General features: G+C 43.6%; 1 protein-coding gene across 1 annotated transcript in view; it reads right to left on the bottom strand.

The window, feature by feature from the left end:
- The window catches only part of LONRF2 (LON peptidase N-terminal domain and ring finger 2), a 264,732-nt gene that overhangs the window by 34,867 nt on the left and 208,399 nt on the right, over positions 1-21,466 (bottom strand). The window contains exon 9 of the mRNA XM_085622770.1: positions 17,040-17,198. Coding sequence (XP_085478896.1) covers positions 17,040-17,198 — 159 coding nt within the window. The remainder of the gene's footprint in view (positions 1-17,039; positions 17,199-21,466) is intronic.

Here is a 21,466-nt window from a genome sequence, read left to right as displayed (position 1 = left end):
GCTACTATTTGGGTGTAATATATCCCAAGTATAACAATGTGTCACAAACAGGTTTAAAGCGAAGGTCTTCAATTTACCTCTGTTTAAGCCACAAATATTTTTGCTTTTAGATTACTGCAGTTAGAACTTGGAGATCTATAATGGTTTCACAATTTTTCTAGTATATATTTTCCATTTACTATACGTTGATTTTTTTCTACTATTTTAAATTAAGTCAACTTCCGTCATTATCAACTATTTCTTCCTGCTCTACTACTGATCAATATCTTGTTTGTAGTTTATATTTAATACTTTTTACTGCATAACGAATCTCAAATCACTGTTCCAAGTCTTTTTCAAATGTATTGTTGCATGCTCGCATTCAAAATCCAAAAATGTTTTCTGCCCCATCTGTGATTCGATTAACGATGTACAGATTTGGAGTTTATTAAGAAAAACTAGAACAAAACATATACACGTTTCTCCACGAATAAAATAGTGTAAAAAAGTGTATTTTAGTTCCGTAAACCTCATCATTTAAAGTTCCACATGCTTAAGGGTATGTTCGTAGGAGAGGTTGAGGTGGAAAAAGAAGAGGCTATCGGGTTTTTTCTCAGAAAATTGGACACACATACAATGTTTGTTCAATAAAAAATAAATCGCTCCAACATGCAGTCGAAAAACATTAAATCCATGGTTGTTCATGTTTGACAATGGTAATATAGAAATTCAAAATGTCGTATTTCTAAAAAAGAAAAAGAAAACTTGATAAAACTGAATTTCGGAAGATTATCCAGGCCCAACGTTATGCCTAGATTGACTTCGAACTCTCCTTCAACTAGAAAAACCACAATATTGAAAAAAAACACCAGCTTCTATCTCATATTTAGAGGGAGCCTGCATTATTACATACTAATCTCAGGATTGTATTCTCAACAGCACCAGGCTTTTGAAGCTTAGGAAATTTTATCACATAGTTCCGACCACTAAGAAATTTCACACACTCCCCAATAAAACAAAAGATAAGCTTCACATGGCCTACATAAGTGGTACAAATTTTTTACAAATTTGAGATTGCCAGACATTTATAAAGCAGGACTACTGCTTGCTATATGTTCCTCAAGGTCAATTTATGGGGAGTGGGTATTTGCTGGTCTTAGGATTTAGGCTATTGCAAATATTACCTACTCCAATATGCCAGGCTTCCTCATATTTGAATTTTAGGAACCATCTTCTTGGCTCTTACAATGTCAGATAAATCAATACTGTATAAGAGCTATTTAGGCAGTCTATTGAGTAGATAAACTTTATTATTCCCTTTACACTGTGAAACTGATGATTCTGTATTGAAAGCTGGTTTATTAGTAGGTGCAGGTAGGTACCTACAACTAGTAACACCACAATCACAAATAAGGTCCAGTCAAGTCTCTATAAATTAATCCTTGCTCAACCCTTGGTAGCTTCACTGACGAGCAGGTCAGGCTTAACTTAGGTGACAGGTGTGAAAAGCATTTAATATCACCAAAACAGTAATTATGCAAGACACAAAACACAATCCATGTCCAATATCAATTTACAAAAATAGAGAATATTTATTTTTAATCTTTAAAATGACACCAATATGACCAACATCCAATGTAGGGAACCAGAGATATGAATTTTTAAAGACTGAAAGAAAAAATGTGCTTTCTATTGCCTAAAAGTGAAAAGCGCAGACCTTGGCTATCTGGTCACGTAGCCCAGCCCAAGTTAATGTTTTAGGCCGAACGCAAAGGCAGGCAGATTGGATAAATCAAGTGGTTGGGGCCAGTCAAGTTTTTACCTTCGCACCTAGTCACTTTTTTGGAGCTTTTTATCGCGATGTCGAGTAATCTGGTTCTTCAATCCGGATTTCGATTTAACAACGCTGGCCTGCTGCAGCACAAAGCCTCAGTGAGTCCTGGAGGTCTTGGTCTTCGTCACTGGTGGCGAGGAGCTCTGGAGCTGCATGGTCAGGCCGAGTCGCGGTTCGACTTTGCCGGCTTGACTCTCGTCGATGTCAGTCTTCTCCAGGACCTTTAACCAAAAGTTGTCAAATATGTCCTGAACTTTCAGAACTGCTTCAGAAAGGTTCTTTGAGGATCAGAAGAGTTCAGAAGCTGTGATTTGCATCGTGACTAGGACTCAAACTGCCACAATGCTCCGGGTCGATCCAAAGAAAGTCCAGGACATGCTGGTCAGCAGGGCTTGTCCTTGTGGTAGATTATGCAGGTGACTTCTCCCTGCACTTTTCTTCCTGTTACTGATCAAGGAGTCTACTCCTTTATCTTTTAAGACAGGCAAAGTCCTCTTGTTATGAAGCCTCGAGAGTGCAGCAGGTGCAGTCCTTTCTTGTGCAGTCCAATGATCCAGCAGGACAGCCCTTCTGCAGAGGCTGCTACAGGTAACTTTAAGACAGCAAATTCTAAAACTACTTTCCAGCAATAGTTATAATAAATCCGACCATGGCAAGTTATTAAATTTAGTCTAACTATTATTTTGATACTTTGAATGATTGTTCTAGTTCACTCCTGTAAAGTTAGACTTTATAAAAATGTAGTAAAGCCTTCCTGTGTTAGCTAATAGAGCTAGCAGCACCACAATGGGCAAAACCTAAATTGGCAGTTTTTCCCGCACCAGGGCATATAAAACATATTTCATAATGTCCCTACTTTTCCGAACAAGGCACCCTACCCTTGGGGCACCCAGGGCAGACCTTTGGGTGACTTATATGTAATAAAAAGGTAGTTTTAGACTTTGAAAGCACTTTTAATTACAAAGTCGAATTTTGACACAGTTTATTTTAAAATCAGCCTGCAAGGCAGGGCTGGCTTTAACATGACAGCAGACACCACAGCAGTGCAAAATTAAGAGCATTAAATCCACTGGGGTATCTAAAACTACACGCCCTACCATATACTAGGGATTTACAGATAGGTTGTCTGAAAGAATTGTAATTACACCAGTTATCATATATCTTTTCAACAGAGCCCTGGGCCTGGTTAGCAAGGCCATGGCACATTAGGAGTCAGTAACCACCAGTATCAGTAAAAAAAAAAAAAAATAAGAAATGGGGCGGATAAGGGCAAAAAGAAGGACTTTTTCAAATTCTGAAGTAACTTTTCTTTTATTGGGTTTAAGTACTGTAATGTTATGAGCTTGTTTTAATTATGTGAGTAGTTTTTCATCTCTGTAACTGCTGACAGCATACAGCTATAATATATTTGTAGTACTGTTCTTTCAAAATGCATAAACACAGAATTGTTAAACTACAACTGCCATGGAAAAAATAGGACAGAATGAAAAATTAAAATACTGAACAAATTGTTTACAATGACCCTCAATGTAGATCTATGAAAGGATTGTAGGAGTAGGTTTTTCATACTCTCCTGGACACAAGGAAACCCAGTGTTTGTGCATTATTTGAGAACAGGACTTAACCAGATCCAACAATAAAGATTAGGTGTCAATTTTTCATTGCCTATGGACCTTCTGCTCTACATATGACTCAGGCAACGTATAGTTTTGTTAAAGAGAAAGAAACAGATTTAACCATAATGCTTTGCGGTTCTACATCAGATCTAAGCAAGACAATTTTCCAACACATGCTTTAAACCTTTCAAGTTCCAATGACAGTACTATAGTTTATATTTCCCCACACTATTTGGCAAGAACAGAGTCCACAAGTGTGGGACAAAAAAGATCAATGCGTAGAATAAAGGTAGGTTAATTTTGAGCACACAATATGTCAGCAAATTTACAAGACCAAAGCACTTTACAAAAATGCATGTTTCTTCAGAACTATGAATTTAGTGATAAGAACAAGCCTCGCTCTATAATGATTAATTGCACATAAATGACAGTTTTAAGTTTCCATTACGTTTGGAGTTAGCTCAGCATTTTTGAATTACAGTATAATCTTATATGAGCAAAAGATTATTTTGCCTCGGACTAAATAACTGTTTCCAGCCTCTAAAACATTTCCTTTTCCAGTAACTTGTAGGACCCCCAGATTATTTTCTGGTATTCTCCGACTAATTACAAGTCAGTCACATTTGACTCTTCATCTCTCTCTGTAATATGAGGAATGAACAAGTTATTTAACTTTGGTAACACTATCTGGTAGATACTCTGTCTAGCCACAGATTCCTTACCTTAGAATATTTGCCAGGCATCAGACTGGATCCACAAATGTTTTCTGCAATTCCCATGCCAGCTGGTATGTGGCATTGCTCGGCCCCATATGGCACCATTCGTGCCGGAAATGACGTGTGCAATGTGTATATAAGTGCCACCCCAGCGCACTCATCTAACTTCATGACTATTTTTCCACATAAGAAGCACAAAGTCAAACTGAGGTGGACTGACCAGTGTGCCAAGGTGAGGTCCTGAAGGATCTCTTCAATGTGAGATTTACACTTCGCAGAACAGGGAGGATGGGAGGGTTGGTAAGGAATCTGCAGCTCAAAGAGTTTCTACCAGTTAGGGCTTTACCAAAGGTAAGTAACTTGTTCATCTGTTGAAGACTTCTAGCAACAGATTCTTTACCTTAGAATACATAACAAAGTAATCTCTGGGACTACTCTAGCTAGCATAATGGTTGCAGCTTGATCTCTAGTGAAAAGAGCTCTCAAACCCTAAGGGTGCTGTTTCTTAGGCACTGTGTAGCAGATTTTGTGCATGAGGACAATCCATCTGTAGATGGTTCACTTGCGAACTATGTAGCTTTTCTTGGCACCCAGAAAACCAACAAAGAATTGATCATCCACGCGGAAGTCTTTGGTAGGATCGATGTAAAATGACATAGCTCCTTTAGGGTCCAGATGCTTGAGTCTCTCCTCTTCCTTGGTAGGATGAGAGGGGACAAAGAGAAGTAGGCAGTGTGATGTTCTGCCTGATGTAAAAAGGAGGTAACCACCTTTGGTAAGAAAGAGGCACGGTCCTAAGGCCCAGCTTGTCTGGGAAAAAGGTTGTGTAGGAGGGGTGAACTGAAAGCACCTGCAATTCGATAACCCTCCTGGCAGATGTTATAATCATAAGAAAAACAGTTTGATGGTCAGCAGTCTCAAAGGGCAGCTGTGCATAGGTTTAAATGGTGAACACATTAGAAAGGTGAAAACTAAATTAAGATCCGATTGGGGCATAATAAAAGCATAGAGGGGAACATAAGCTGAAAACCTTACACAAAATGAATAGGTAACTTGAACAGCGAGGGTGGATCCAGCATCAGCAGAAAATCTGTAATGGCAGAAAGGAACCCTTTAAATGTGCCCAATGCAAAGCCTTGCCAGGCAAGGGATTGGGCAGACCACGGAACTTCAGACAAAGGTGCAGACAGAGAATCAATAGGTTTAGCAGGAGACCAAACCACAAACTTGTCCCATCAGCAGATGCAAATCATTTCCGAGGAGGCATGCCGGCTGCCAGAATGATATCACATCCTTCGGAAGGGAGGTCAAACATCCTCATGTCACTATTCAATTCCCACGCATGTAGATGGAGGTTGGGGTGCAGGACCCTGCCCTGTTGCTGGAATAAGATCATCCTGATGGGGCAGCCTGATCAGAGGATAGATGCTCAAGAGTCTGGGATACCATACTCTACTTGCCCACTTCGGATCCAATAAGATGACTTGGGTCTGGTTGTTTCTTAAGAAGTCTGGCCATATGTTGGATGGGTGAGAGAGCTCCCTCTTTTGTGAATTGGCTAAGGGATGTAGGAGAGTGGTCTTTAGCTGAGGAATTGCATATCAAGACCTGTCGAAGAGACGAAAAGCTGAATGAGGACATAGCAAGTTGGAAAGAGTTGTGTAGAGAACTATTGTCTTCAGTGGGATCAGGCTGTGAACAGTCTAGTGGGTCTGATGGGGATAATAGAATGTGAGGCGCTTGTGTCAACCCTAACATTCTTTGCATTATGTCACTGAACACGCTGCTATGCCACGGAAATTGTGAAAGTATAATTGCCTGTGCTAGGCGCCTGGGACTCTCATGCATGAACTAAAGATATGTCGTTGAGTATTGTCTCGAAGGATTCTGTAAACGACTGCTCAAGTTTTTATCGTTGGAAATTTGATAAAGTTTTAAAAAAATGATGATTGAATGGACCCTATAGTCAGGCTAGTGCTTCTCATGGCTTTAAAGGTGGTAATTCATGATATTTAGCACTTTATATTGACTTATTGATTGGTTTTACTGGTGAGAAAGTGTCACTTGAGGTGTCACACATTAGGTAGTAGAATGTGACTCATAACACTGAAACTATGGAAATGTCACACATAGACAAACTGAAAACTTGTCCGCTATGTGGATAGACGCTCAGTGTTTCATGCCGGTTGGTGCCCTTCCATTTCTGGTGCTTTGCAGCAGCATGAAGATCTTTTTAGAGTTTTGCATTGCTAACCTGGGTGCAATTTTAGATATTTTTAAGTTTCCCTGGTCTTCACTGCTTGATTTTTTGCTCGCGAGAAAGTGTCACTCATAGTCATTTAACGTCACTCATAATAACACTGAAATTATGAAAATGCCACACATAAGCTATCTGAAACCTTGGTAGCTATGTTTCAATTAAGCCAATTACACCTTAATAATTTATGCAGCACATTCCTGCTCTTTAAATTCCTCCCGTTTAAACAAATAGCTGTATTTTTGTATTATAAATGTGGCACTAAGTTCTACAGGCCACTGGGAGCAAGAGGCCTGCTGTTTGTAAATGTAACCCTTTGAAATGGGAGAAAATGTAAATGATGAGTTTTATGGAATACTGATAAACAATGTTGGCTTTAGACGCAGCAGGCCTCTTGCTTCCAGTGGCTGGTAGACACAGTGCCATATTTATAACTTAAAAATACAGCCATTATTTTAAGACGCAGACATTTAAAGTGCAGAAAAATGTTCCATTTTATGAACATTTTTGTGCACTTTACATTTCTCTCATTTAAAAACAAGCATTGGCATAGCCAATAGGTCTTGCTTTTGGGTCCTTATAAGTGTTTATCTATGCAACGGTTGATGTTGTTGCAGCAAGGATATTGTGCTGCATAGCTCAATACTTATAATGTTCCAAATGCGAGACCTATTGGCTATGAGAATGGATAGCGAATAGGTCTGGCTTTGAAACCACGTGGTTTTAAAGCACACCGATTTATCAGAAACAATGGGTGCTGCATCAAAATGGCATTCGTTTACAGTGGGACAGGGGAATGTTCATTGGAAATACTGGTGTGGTGCACAAGGAGAAGAGACAAACTGAGTGGTGTATTTATACATGGAGCCATTAGCCAGGAGGTAGGGTCAATTCAGGAGACTTCTCAAGAGAATGGTAGTTTCTAGTAAAGGAGAGATTACTAGAAAAATGGCAGATGGCAACAAAGGGGTGTGGTCAGCTGTTTCCTCCATAACAAATCTTCAACTGGGCGCTCAACACAGCTGCCAGATGGTACAGAACAGATGTCTTAAATCATATGCCAAAAAGTCCCACAGTTCCAAAGGCGACAGATATAGGGTCGCTCCATCAGGTCCAACACCAAGAATGTCACTGCTGGGGTGCTAGTAGGAGAGAAAACCATGTCCAGGGGTTGGGGAGGGGGGGCATGTTGGAGTGGCGAGTGAAGGCTGGGTCACAGCTCTATGGCAGCTAAGTAGCCCCCTGCTAGGGGGCAACTAGGCAGAAAGACATATCACCTGTTCCAGAATAGTGGGAGAGAAGGTTAGGGCTCCATGACTAGAAGGGAGGAGTTCGCAGCTCTAGGGCTCGTAGTCAAAACATCACATCTCTATTAGGGAACAAGGTAAAAGTTCTGGGTTTAGTAAGTTGAAAGTCACCGCTACAGTGCCATTAGGAGATAAAGTCTTGATTCCATGGCTGTAAGGCTGAAGTTGATAGCTCTGGGTCTTGTAAGGAGAATGCCACAGCTACTGGATTATTAGGAGACAAAACCAAAGCTACAAGGACACAGCTCTGGGGTGAATAAGGAGAAAGCGATAGCTACAAGGCAATTCGGATGCAAGGTCACAGCTCCATGGATTGGAGGCTAAAGCTCTGTTTCTAGTAAGGAGAGAGTCACAGCTACAGGATTATAATTAGGAGGTAACACCACGATTCCATGGCTGGGACGCTGAAGATGACAGCTGTGTGGCTAGTTATGGAGAAAGTCTTAGCTAGAAAGCAGTTTGGAGACAGAATCACGGTTCCATGGCTTGAATGCTGAGGCTTTGGGGACAGTTTTGTAAAATCCACATCTTTAGGGTTATTAGGAGACAAGGTTATAGCTCGGGGGCTTAGAGGCTGGAGATCTGGAGATAGGGTAGAGAAAGTCACAGCTACAGGACAATTAGGAGACGAGATCACATTTCTGTGGCTGGGATGCTGAAGGTCAGAACTCCTAGTAGGCAAGGTCAGTGCTCCGGGCCGGGAGGAAGGAGGGCACAGCTCTGGGGTTAGTAAGGGGCAAATCACAGTTACAGAAATGTTGGCCGAAAATGTGACACTTCCCTTGTACGTAGGCTGAAGATCGGCGCTCTGGGATGAGTAAGGAAAAAGTCACAGGCAATATAGTTGGAGACAAAGACACGGCTACGGGGCTGGGAGGCTGAGGTTCACAGCACTGGGGCTAGTAAGGAGAAAGTCATAGTTACAGAACTATTAGCAGAAAATTTCACAGCACCGGAAATTAAAAGTTGAAGTTCACAGCACCAGGACTAACAGGCTGAAGGTCACTGCTCTGGGGCGAGTAAGGAGAAAGTCACAGGTAGAAGACTTTGAGACAAGGACACGGGTGCGGGGCTGAGAGGTGGAGGTTCACAGCACTGGGGCTAGTAAGGAGAACGTTACAGCTACAGAACTATTAAGAAATATGCTGAGAAAGTACCTGAAATGTTGAAGCCGGTCGAAAGCCTGAGCGAGTCACTGCAGTCATCAAGACTCTGTTTGGTGTGCGGAGAAAGTGAAAGCAGCGCGAATTATCGCGAGACGCGGCGGGAGAGGGGCGTTCAGAGAGCAAGCGAGAGGAAAGACAGATGGCGCCTGATCGGGCACTGAAAGTTGGAGGCTGCGCGCGTTCACGCACGCGTGATCGCTAGGCCAGCAAAAGCGTGGGGTAGCACTTTTTAAAGCCCACTACTAAATGTCTCGCAGAGCAGTGCATGCACTGGCTCAGGCGAGACCTAAAAATGGTGGTATGTCTGTGTTGTACATGTAACAAACAGTGCCACATATGGTGAAAGGTATGTTCTGTGCCACAAGTACATACGACACATGCTCTCAGTTGCCCATACACATATATCCAATTCATAATCACACATGCTCATATATCCCCAAAGACCACGCTCTTACTGACATACATGGAAGACTTGTCATATTGCCCCTAGTCAAAGTATTTTGCTCATACTATAGTATCTGGCTCTATAGAAATTAGGCTTAAAGTCAACGAAGTTGGGCGTGAGGGTCTGGTAACAATGCGCAAGTTTCTTGGCATTCAGTAGCTCACAATGATTTTAACTGATCAGAAGTAGCTCTCACTCCATAAAAGGTTGGAGACCCCTGGGCTAGTCTGACACCACTCCTTGTCAGCTCCCTGGATTCTGCCAACAGCCAGGGAGCAAGCCCACTAAAAAGCCATCATCCCTACTTGTAAGCTTCCGCTCAGGCCCAGTGCCGCTCATTCAAGTATTCTGTGCCCTGCCATGCATCAGTATGGTAGATGTAGAAGAGTGTGACAACAGACCGCTTTCCTGATGGTTCCATATGCACACGGGTGAGATGGACATGCAACAGACAGCTAAGCAGGTCTAGCACAACCAGGGAGGTGGAAATGGTCTGCAGGGGAATACCCAAATGCACAGATTTAAAAAACAAATCTGATGTAAGCCTGCATGATTAAACTTAAAAATAAAATAACCTTAAGGTTCTGTGTTAGACAAAAAGAAAGAAAATAGGAAACTGCTTATTGTCATATCTCTTTTTTCTGATGTTCGATGCCAAACGTGTCCATTTAAAATCAGCTGAGAAAAGTTGAACTGCAGTCTTCCAACTGATATTAAAGGCAATAAGAATTCACACTGAGATCATGTAATTTTAGCAGCCTTCAATATATTGGATTACAAGATGTCAAAGAAGTAATTTTTTGACGTCATCAGTAGTGACATTGGTGCCAGGTGGCTTGGCACAGTGCATGGCATACTCTGTTACCAGTGTTCAGTGCTCACAGTGGACATACTCAGTGGGTTGCTTTGCAAAGGGGATAAGATCTTTAAAAAACCAAAGCAGTTCCCCAAGGGGAAAAAACTGTAAAGGGAAGTAAGAGGTAACTCCTATTTCAAAAGGAATATGCTACTTACCAGTATGCATCTGTTCTTGGCATGTAGAGCTGCAGATCTATACACTGTGCATAGATCGCCATCTGGTGTTGGGCCCGGATGTTTGCAGTTTGTTTTTCTTCTTGGACAATGTTTGGAAGTCACCAGTTCGGTGACTCCTCCTTCAGTCCGTTCTGCGCATGGGCTTCGGCTCCATCCTCAGATTGTTTTTCGCCAGCAGGGAAAAGATGGAGCGTAGTGATGATTGTAAAGAAACCCATGTGTGTTGTATCTAAATAAGATAGACTGGAACGGATACAGGTAGCCGGGGAGGCAGGTGGGCGTGTATAGATCTGCAGCTCTACATGCCAAGAACAGATGCATACTGGTAAGTAGCATATTCCGTTCGAGGCATATGAGCTGCAGATTATACACTGTGCATAGATTATATAGCAGTACCCAACCCTAGCGGCGACCACCGGTATCTGTTGCAGTGGTTTGAAACAGTGTCTTTAGTACAGCCTGGCCCACACTAGCTTGTTGTTTGGAGTGCACGTCTACACAGTAATGTTTTGTGAAGGTGTGCGGTGTTGACCATGTGGCTGCTTTGCAGATGTCATCTAAGGGTATGTTCCCTAGAAAAGCCATAGAAGCCCCTATCTTTCTTGTAGAGTGGGCTTTAGGTGGAACAGATAATGTTCTTTTTGCTTTGTGATAGCAAATTTGTATACACTTTACAATCCACCTAGCTATCCATGATTTTGAGATGGGGTTGCCTTTATGCGGTGGAGAGAATGAGACAAACAACTGTTTAGTTTTTCTGAAAGATTGCGTTCTTTGTATGTAGTAAAGTAAAGCCCTTTTAACATCAAGTGTATGTAGAGCCCTTTCCGCAACAGATTGAGGTTGCGAGAAAAAAAACGGTAATTCCGTATCTTGTATAGTGAACGTTTGTATTTCACTAACCCTTCTAAGGGAAGTGATAGCTACGAGGAAAGCTGTTTTCCAAGTAAGGAACTGCAGTTCACATTTATGCATTGGTTCGAAAGGCGGACCCATCAGCCTTGTAAGAACTACGTTTAGATTCCACACAGGTGAGGGTGGTGCCCTGGGCGGAATTACTCTTTTAAGGCCTTCCATGAAGGCTTTAATAGCAGGCACTCTGAAAAGTGATAAATGCTGTCTGTTTTGCAGGTAAGCAGCAATTGCTGCTAGGTGTAGACGGATGGATGAGTATGCCAGGTTACACCTTTGTAGATGGAGCAGGTAGCATATGATGTGCTGTAGGGATACATCTAAAGGGTTGATTGTATTGTTACGGCAGTAAACAACAAATCTCTTCCACTTTGCGGCATAGCATGCTCGAGTGGTAGGACGTCTGGCTTCCCTGATAATGTTCATGCAATCAGGGGGAAGGTTAAGGTATCCAAATTCTAAGATTTCAGGAGCCAGATCGCAAGGTTGAGCTGAGCTGGGTCCGGGTGCCTGATTTCTCCATGGTTCTGGGTTAGGAGGCATGGGGACAGGTGCAGTTTTTGGTGTGGTACCACTGAGAGCTGTAGTAGTGTGGTGTACCACGGCTGCCTGGCCCATGTTGGAGCTACCAGAATGAGCATGAGGGAGTGCTGTTGTAGCTTCCTTACCACTAATGGAATTAGCGGGAGAGGTGGAAAGGCGTATGCAAATTTGCCTGACCAGTTCATCCATATCGCATTGCCTTTGGACAATGGGTGTGGGTATCTGGCGGCGAAGCTTGGGCATTTTTTGTTTTCGTGGGTGGCGAAGAGGTCTATCTGAGGATGCCCCCACTTGTGAAAGAATGGGTGAATAACTTGTGGATGCAGTTCCCATTCGTGCATTTGCTGCGTTTGTCTGCTGAGCAGATCTGCCATGGTGTTTTGTATCCCTGGGACGTGTTGTGCCAGGAGAAGGATTTTTTGTGGGATTGCCCATCTCCATATGCTCTGTGCTAACCGAGAGAGCTGGGGAGAGTGTGTCCCCCCCCCTGTTTTTGAATATAATACATTGCAGTCATATGGTCTGTGCGAATGAGGACTGCTTTGGCTGAGATTTGTTTCTGAAACGATTTCAGGGCTAGAAAGATCGCCAATAACTCCAGATGGTTGATGTGGAGTAACCTTTGTTGTGGCGTCCATACACCTTGCACTGTGAGGTGTAATAGGTGCGCTCCCCAGCCGGAGAGCGATGCGTCCGTTGTTAGAATCACCTGAGGAACCTGGTCCAGGAACGGTCGCCCTTTGGAAAGGTTTGTGGTGTTCCACCACTGCAGAGAGCGATGGGTGCGACCGTCCACCAACACCAGATCCGTCAGCTGTCCCTGGACCTGGTTCCACTGGCGTTCTAGGCACTCTTGGAGTGGACGCATGTGGAGTCTTGCATGAGGCACTATGAAGATGCAAGATGCCATCATCCCTATTAGCTTCATAAACACTTTTGCTGGGAGAGAGTGCTGAAGAATGAATCTTTGGCGCAAGGCTTGTATGCTTGCGATTCTGGCTGAATTGGGATAGGCTATAGCTTTTGAGGTGTCTATGGTGGCACCGAGGTATTGCTTTGTGTGAGACGGTATCAGCTGGGACTTTTGGTGGTTCACCGTGAAGCCTAGCTGGTGGAGTAGTTGGATGGTAGTGTTTGTATGTTGCACACACTGGTTGTAGGACGCGGCTTTTATTAGCCAGTCGTCCAAGTAAGGGAAGACGTGAATGTGTTGTCTTCTGAGGTGTGCCGCCACTACTGCTAGGCATTTGGTAAACACTCTTGGTGCGGTTGTGACCCCGAAGGGGAGAACCTTGAACTGATAATGTTGGCCGTCCACCACAAATCTGAGGTACTTTCTGTGAGAAGGGTGTATTGGAATATGAAAGTATGCGTCTTTCAAGTCCAGTGTAGTGAGAAAGTCGTCCTGGCAGAGGAGTGGGAGAACTTGTTGGAGAGTTACCATGTGAAAATGGTCTGAATGGATGTTTGCATTTAGAGGCCGGAGGTCTAGAATGGGCCGTAGGGTCTCGTCTCTCTTTGGTATCAGAAAGTACAGAGAGTAGACCCCTAAATTTTGCTGATTGATGGGGACCTGCTCTATAGCCTGTTTTTGCAGGAGGGCGATTACCTCCTTTTTCAGCAGTGTGGTATGTTCTTGTGACATTGCACGGTGCCTGGGTAGAATATTTGGGGGGGTAGATGTTAGTTCGAGACAGTACCCTGACCGAATAATTTGGGTCACCCATTTGTCTGATGTTATGGTCTCCCAGGTTTGAAAAAAGTCTTGTAGTCTGCCCCCGACTGGATAGGAATGGTCTGGGGGGAGTGGGGGAAAGTCATTGTGTGGGCGGTGTGGCAGAACGGGCGGTGTTGGTTTTGCCCCTGCCTTTATTATTGTTCCCTCTATATCCACCTCTTTGATAGCCCTTTGTGAAGGTAGTCTGAGGAGGGGACTTGTAGGACGTAGAGGCGTTATCGGTAGAGTAACCCCTGCCAGTGCCTCGAAAGGAGGAACGGCGAAAGGAGCGTCTAGGAGTGTGGGATTGTAATGCTCCCATAGACTTTGCCGTATCGGTATCCTTCTTCATTTTTTCCAGGGCTTCGTCTACTTTTGGGCCAAATAAGTGTTGTTGGTCAAAAGGGTGGTTCAATATAGATGCTTGGACCTCCGGCTTAAAGCCTGAGATTCTGAGCCAGGCGTGGCGGCGAAGCAGAACACTGGTGTTTATAGCCCTGGAGGCTGTGTCTGCTGCGTCTGCTGCGTCAAGTGCACATTTAATTGAGGTGTTGGTAATGATCTTTCCCTCTTGTATCAGTTCATGAGCCTTATTTTTATATTTCTCTGGGAGACGTTGCATGAGAGCCTCCAGCTCATCATAGTGCGCTCTGTCATACCGCGCCAGCAGCGCTTGCGTGTTGGCGATGCGCCACATATTGGCAGCTTGCGAGGTAGTGCGTTTGCCTGACGCATCTAAGAGCTTGGACTCCTTATCGGGTGGTGGAGCCTCACCCGATGACTGAGAATTGGATCGCTTCCTAGCTGTGGACACCACTAATGAGTCTAAGGGCGCAGGTCCTTTAATATAGGCGGGATCTGTGGGGGCTGCCTTATATTTCTTCTCTATTCTGGGGTTTAAGACCCTAGCCCTGACGGGGTCTTTTAAAACCTCTGCTGCATGTTTGGTCATCCCTTTAAGCATGGGTAATATGGCAGTAGATTTATCTGCGATGTCAAACGTGTCAAGTAGGAAGTCTTCCTCAACTGGATCACTGTGTAACTCCACCCCATGATAATGTGCCGCCCGTTGTAACAACTGGCTTATCTGGTGGAGCTGGCTTATCTAAATGTCTTTTCTTTGAAGACAAAGTCAAATGTCCAGTCTTTGGATCCTTTGTTAAAGTCTTTTGTAGCGGATCAGGCGTGAAGAGCTCCTCCGGCACCGATTCATCTGTCGGTGCCGATGTTTTTCGGGGCCGACGGCTTCTTCGGTTTATCTGTGCCATGCTTTTTCGGGGTCTCCGATTTTTTGATTGGTGCCGAGGCAGGCTTCGGCACGGAAGCGTTGGTGCCGAGGGATTTATGTTTGATCGGCACCGAGAGGCCAGGTTTCGACACCGATGGCTTCGGAACGGAGCTTGGCGTGGTTTTCTTCGGTGCCGTAGGGTGTTTTTCGGCGCTGCTAGCAGGCTGGCTCGAGCCCGAGCCGCCGGGAGACTTGTGATGCCTCGTCACCGGGCCCGAAGGTGGGGTGATGGAAGCGGTATGTTTGGTTTTGCCTAGGCCCGGAGGCGAAGGTGTAACCGGAGTCTCTTTCGGTATGGGCGCGGGAGTGGTAGGGGGTAGAGTACTCACGACCCTCTGCGCCGGTGTGATGTCCTCCACGTCGGAGTCGTCAGCCTCGGAAGCGCTGACGAGGTCGTCTTCCTGTTCGGTGTGCTGCTGTCCCGAAGCTCCGACGTCTTCTCCGAAGAGGTCAGGTGGAGCCGAGGTCGACGAGTGCGCCATGGTGCGATGAGCTCGTCGATCCCGAATAGTCTTTTTCGACCGAAAAGACTTGCAGGCGGGGCAGTCTCGGGCCTCGTGTTCGGGAGAGAGGCAGAGGTTGCACACCTGATGTAGATCGGTGTGGGGAAATTTAGACCCACATTTTGGGCACTTCTTAAAGGGAGTCCTTTCCATCGGCCGAGACCGGAGTCGAGATAGGCCCGAAGACTGCTTCCGATGCCTGGAATCGAGGAAGTGCTGAAGAGAGAGATAAAGAAGATGATTTTGTCTGAAGAATCTCGATGGACGAGGATTTTTCGTCGAAGGTCGAACTGGAAGGGTTCGAAGCCGGAGCATGAAGTATTACATCCGAGCCCGATGGCGGAAAAAAACAATCTGAGGATGGAGCCAAAGCCCATGCGCAGAACAGACCGAAGGAGGAGTAACCGAACTCGTGACTTCCAAACATTTTCCAAGAAGAAAAACAAACTGCAAACATCCGGGCCCAACACCAGATGGCGATCTATGCACAGTGTATAATCTGCAGCTCATATGCCTCGAACGTATGTCTTCTAAAAACAAACTTTGTTTAAGGGACATTATGATCAGAAAATACAACTAAAAATTAACACTTTTGGAAAGCTATGCAAAAGACAATCTTCCCCAATTAACAGTTCATGGCCTATCACAATACAGATGACATGTGCCATGCAATCACTGGTGAACTCAGTATTGACAATATCAATTACTTTACAAACCAAATTTTCTGTTTTCCACATCTATCTTCTGACATGTCCACTGAATGGATATCTATTTATTTAAAGTGCCTTACAAATAAATGGAGTGTCTATGAGAATATGCAATGGTAGAGAGGAGAACTGCAGCAGTCTTTAATTTGCATATATATTTATGACATCAGCAATGACATCATGAGCACATAACAAAAGCCTCAAACAATACATCTTATCAACATCTGCTAGCATTAGCAACACAGACTTGTTTAGACACTCTGTGCTTTGATCTCATTTGGCATGGCTATGTGCCATGTCTTGAGGGTTAAAGAAAATAGAAGATATGTTGTAGGCTGTGCCCTTTCTTCTCTGTACATTCTTTACAAGCACATCTAGACGTGGACATTGGTCCTCCATCCGTACAATGTCACATAAAGAACTGCCTATTCTAGAAATTTCCACAACGCTATGTAAATATTGTTGTCATCCATAATGTTAATAGTGATGTGATGTCATCAGTGATAACATTTGTGAAGTCATCAGTGATATCATTTGTGAAGTCATAAGCAGTATGGAGAAGGCTTAAACCCATCAAAAGTAGAGTTTTAAGCGTTGGATCATTGCCAGAACGCCTTTACAACGGAAGATTGTTACGTGAAACCAATCTAGTCATTAACAAAAAATTGACTGAAGATACGTATATTTCTCAAATTAAAGGCATATTTTATTACAATAAAAGTGTTTTGGGATCCTGCACACTGGTAGAGAGGTTTAGGGTTTATGGATAATATTAAGATATCATGATGGAAAACTACCTTACATAAAAGTATTAATGTAGGATAAGGGAAGAAACTTCCTTCTGAGAACTAATATCAGTTACCAAATGTGCAAAACAAAATATGTGTAACTTAAGAAACGCATTTGTTTTTTTGATAATTAAAGCAAGAAAGGTGTGGCTGCTCTCTACTGATTGAGTGTCACTTAACCAACAGATTAAAACAATTACTGGAAATTACGGCTTCTGTTTCTTACCCTTTGAGTTCATCAGATATGCACATTCCAAACTTTTTGGTACCAGTTTCCATGCTTCGTCTGATCATGAGTCTGTACCGAGGTTCAAAGACATGAAGAGGGCAAGGGATTGTAGGAAATGCCATGGTGCACACAAAAATAGGAACATCTTTTGTAAGGCTGTCAAAGAAGAGAAAATGAATTTGAGTTTCATGACTTGAAAATGCCTAGCCAAGGTTATGGTTCACTACTCTAGGTGGATTTACTGTGCTCATATTCCACAGCTTGTGGGCAACTCAAGAGTTTCAGTTATACTTTTTAATTGATATGCAATGTGGTACTTGCTATGTGCAAGGCAATTACTGTACTTTAGGTTTACTTTAAGCGGGTTTGAGTCTGCCTCCTTCAGTCATTGGCTTCTTACGGGCTGGTATCTTCAGCCACTTCTTGAGATATTCGAAATAAAATGTTGGCTTAGTCTTCAGTAATACTTTAGTCTCACTATTTTCTACTTATGTGTGTATGGCTTGGCCTTTTGTCTCCAATGTACTGCATAATAGACTATCTACAGTCAGTCAGACAGCAATGAGAAAAGCATCTGAATAATGGATTCTACAGAAAACTCATATTGGCAAGCCAAGAGGTCTCGCTTTTTGTGACCTATTGGCTGTGCCAATGGTTTCTAGCCAAGCTGCACAGCATGTTCAACGATGTACAGCACAACTAAAGTGAAACAAAAAAAACTTCTAAGCGGCCACCCGTATCATTTTGCAGGCATGCGCACTACTATGAGCTTCTATGTTCATGGTAAATCACAATATGCCTCACAATAGTAGTTTGCTTTATTTTCTGTAGCATCCATTTTCTTAAAAAAATAATATATATTTGTATTGACATTTTCTGTGAACACTACATGATGCTCAACAACGCATGAATAACCACAATTACATAGGAGTGGCAGCACATTTGGTCAAAGAGACGATGGCACAGTACAACAATAATATGGTTACAGCGGTTGTTCAATAATGAGGATAATACAGAACACAAGTGTCTCGCACATCACGGTGGTTGTGCCAATTGGGGCAATTATTCATACTTTCCCATATCTATACCATAATGTTCTAACCAGGGACCCCAAACTTTGAAAAACTTCTCCGGCGAGCCTCTGAACTTGTATGTGACGTTTTCAGAACCCATGTTGAGATCCATCCATGTTTTTCATTCCCAAAAGGTTGGCAGCTCTGGGGCACTCCAATACTTAGCTACATCCCTCTTAGCCAATAAGAGGCCGAAGTAACAAAAGGAGTTTGGCTCGGGGGACATCACTTCTGTGGGTATTAATAACAATGTGAACTTGGGGTCCATCAGTAGTTGTTCTCCCCTTATCTTGCTGAGCTCCTCCAATATGTTGGTCCAGTACTAGTGTATATAGGGCACTCCCATAGTGTGTGTATGAACGACCACCTTTCTATTCCACAGAGCAAACAATTGGGGGACTCTGCCCTGCTGGATTTGTGCAAACGGGCCCTGTCATAATATGTCCTATGGAGGATCTTAAATTGGATCAGACTTAATCTTAATTTGATTGCCACCTCTCTCAGGTGCGTTAATACTGCCTCCGAATCTGTGTCTTCCAATTCTTCTACTGCGCTCCCCAATTGACCCCTCAATTGCGACCGTGAGTCAGGCATGTTATTAATAAGTGTCTTATAAGTCCAGGAGACAGCTTTTTCTGCTATTTCACCATGGACCAGTCTCCCTTCTAGCGGTGCGTACTCTATGATATCTGCTGTGTCGAGTTTCTCTGCCTTCCATGCAAGTTTAAGTTGTATGTAAATAAATTGTTGAGTTTCATTCAACTAGTAATCCTGTTGGAGGGAGCTGAAGGGAATTAGTGTTCCGTCCTTTATGAGATCCCCCAATTCGGATATCCCGATTGTGTCCCATGCCTGTAATCTCCTCAGTTTCCCAATTTCATTTAGACGTGTTCCTACCCATAGGGGATTCTCTCGAGTAATTAATGTTTCCCACCCCATTCGTCTCTGCGCCCCTTTCCAGGCTTCTATAGTCCTCTGGGTTGCTGGCAATAATAAAATGGTTACTTACCAGTAAGAACAGTTTTGCAGCTTGAAGAGTTTTCTGGATTCACATGCTGAGCATTATTCCGCCATCTAGTGATTGGGTCCGGAATTTTATTGGTTTCTTTTTTTTCTTGTTTGGAGCGTCGTCGACCACCATTTGGTGCTAGGTCCACCCCTAGTGTGACGTCAGACGGTGCCCTGGGTGTTCCTGTGCATGGTACCCATCTTTGGATTCTTTTTTCCCTTTTTCTCTAGGGTAGGTCTTAAGGCCAGTTGTCTTTAAGATGTTAGTCCTTTGGTTTAAGTGACCTTTTGCCCCACCTGTTTGCATTCCTTCTCTGAGGGGAGGTGGGTGGGTCGCATGTGAATCCAGAAAACTCTTCATGCTGCAAAACTACTTCTACTGGTAAGTAACGATTTCGTTTTGCAGCAGGAATCCTTTTCTGGATTCACATGCTGTGCATTAGATTATGTAGCAGTTCCCCCCTCCTTCGGGTATTTGTTGTAAGATGAGGCAGACTTTGCTAACAAGTGTTGGAGTACCTTTTGTCCCACTTGAGCTTCCTTAGTCATCTGTATATCCACACAGTAATATTTGGTGAAGGTGTGTGGTGATGCCCATGTTGCCGCAGCCCATTAGGTGCCTAATGGCACGTTGGCCATGTAGGCCAGAGTTGCCCCTTTTTTCCTTGCTGAGCGGGCTTTTGGCTGTGTGTTTAGAGTTTTTCCTGCTGAGGCATAGCATACTTGAATTGCCTCTACAATCCAACGTGAAATTGTCCCTTTTGTCATGGGTGCTCCCTTGTTGGACTTTGAGTGAGAGACGAACAACTGATTGCCTTTACGAAACTGTTTTGTCTCCTGTAGATCGTATAGTAAAGTCCTTCTTACGTCCAGGGTATGAAGGCTTTTTTCTAATCATGTTTGTGGGTTTTTGAAGAAGACTGCTAGCTGTATGCTTTGGTTCATGTGGAATTTGCTTACTACCTTAGGTAGGAACTGAGGGGTTGTCCTTAGCATAACCTTGTCCTGGTGGATTTGCATGTATGGTTCCTCAATCGCTAATGCTTGTAGTTCACTTACTCTCGTAGAGATGTTATAGCTATTAAGAAGTCAGTCTTTATAGTGATGTATTTGAGTTCTGCTTTGTGCATGGGCTCGAATGGTCCTGTCATTAGTTGTGTTACGACTGTGTTTAAGCTCCACATCAGGGCTGGATCCTTTCTTGGGGTACAATCCTCTTGAGCCCATCCAGTAATCTTTTGATGACTGGTGCTGTGAAGAAACGTTTACATGAATCATCCCTGGTGTAGGCTACAATTGCTTCCAGGTGCACCTTGAGGCTTGAGTAGTTGATATTACTGTCAAGCAAGTGTGTGAGATATATGAACACTGTTTCCTGGGTGGAAATCAAATTTAAAGTATTGTTTACTGTACACCATATGGTGTAACGTTTCCTCTTAGCTGCGTAGCATTGTCTTGTGGTCTGTTTTCTTGCCTCCTTTAGTATTTCCATTGTTCTTTGCAGTAAGTTCAAATGTCCGAACTTATTCAGGCGCCAGGCTGCTAGGGTGAAACATTTGGCCCCTTTGCATTTTGAGAAGGTCCTTGTCTTCCTTGAATTTGATCATTTGGCCCCTGGACAGTTTGAGTAGGCTTGAGTACCAGGTTCGTCTTGCCCATTGAGGGGCTAGGAGTATTAGGTTTGTTCCTGATTGTCTGTTTTCCCCCAAACCCTTTGTAGTAGAGGAATTCGAGGAAAAGGGCAAATGTCCCTGACCAGTTTTGTGACAGGGCATTACCTTTTGATAGGTGGTGTTGAAACCTGGAGGTGAATGACTGGCATTTTTTGTCCTCCATTGTTGTGAATAGGTCTATTTCTGGAGCTCCCCAGAGGTTGAAGAACTGTGGCAGGCTCCTTTGTTTTATCTCCCATTTGTGTGAGCTGCTGTTTTGTCTGCTGAGTTGATCTGCTTCGGTGTTGTCCTTTTCTGGCAGGTAAATTGTCTGTAGGCTGATTTTCCTTGAATTGGCCCATTTCCATATTTCCAGAGCTAGTTAGCTTAGGGTGAATGATTTCGTTCTGCCTTGTTGGTTGAGGTAAAACATGGTTGTGGTACTGTCCGTCTGGATCAATACTGTCTTCCCTCCTATACGGGCTTGTGATGCCTTTAGTGCCAGGAACACCATCTTCATCTCTAGGAAGTTGATGTGCTTTATGGAGTCTGCATTGTGCCACTGACCCTGTACCTTCAGGTTTCCTGAATGTGCTTTCCAAACCTTGTGGGACGCATCTGTTGTGATGGTCACTGAGGGAGTTGGTGGTTTGAAAGGTCTGCCTAGTGTTATGTTCTTGGATGCCCACCA

The sequence above is a fragment of the Triturus cristatus genome, chromosome 8 (assembly GCF_964204655.1).
Source record: "Triturus cristatus chromosome 8, aTriCri1.1, whole genome shotgun sequence".
Lineage (NCBI taxonomy): Eukaryota > Metazoa > Chordata > Amphibia > Caudata > Salamandridae > Triturus > Triturus cristatus.
The sequence above is the reverse complement of the archived record's forward strand: the minus strand, read 5'-3'. Positions and strand labels throughout refer to the sequence as shown.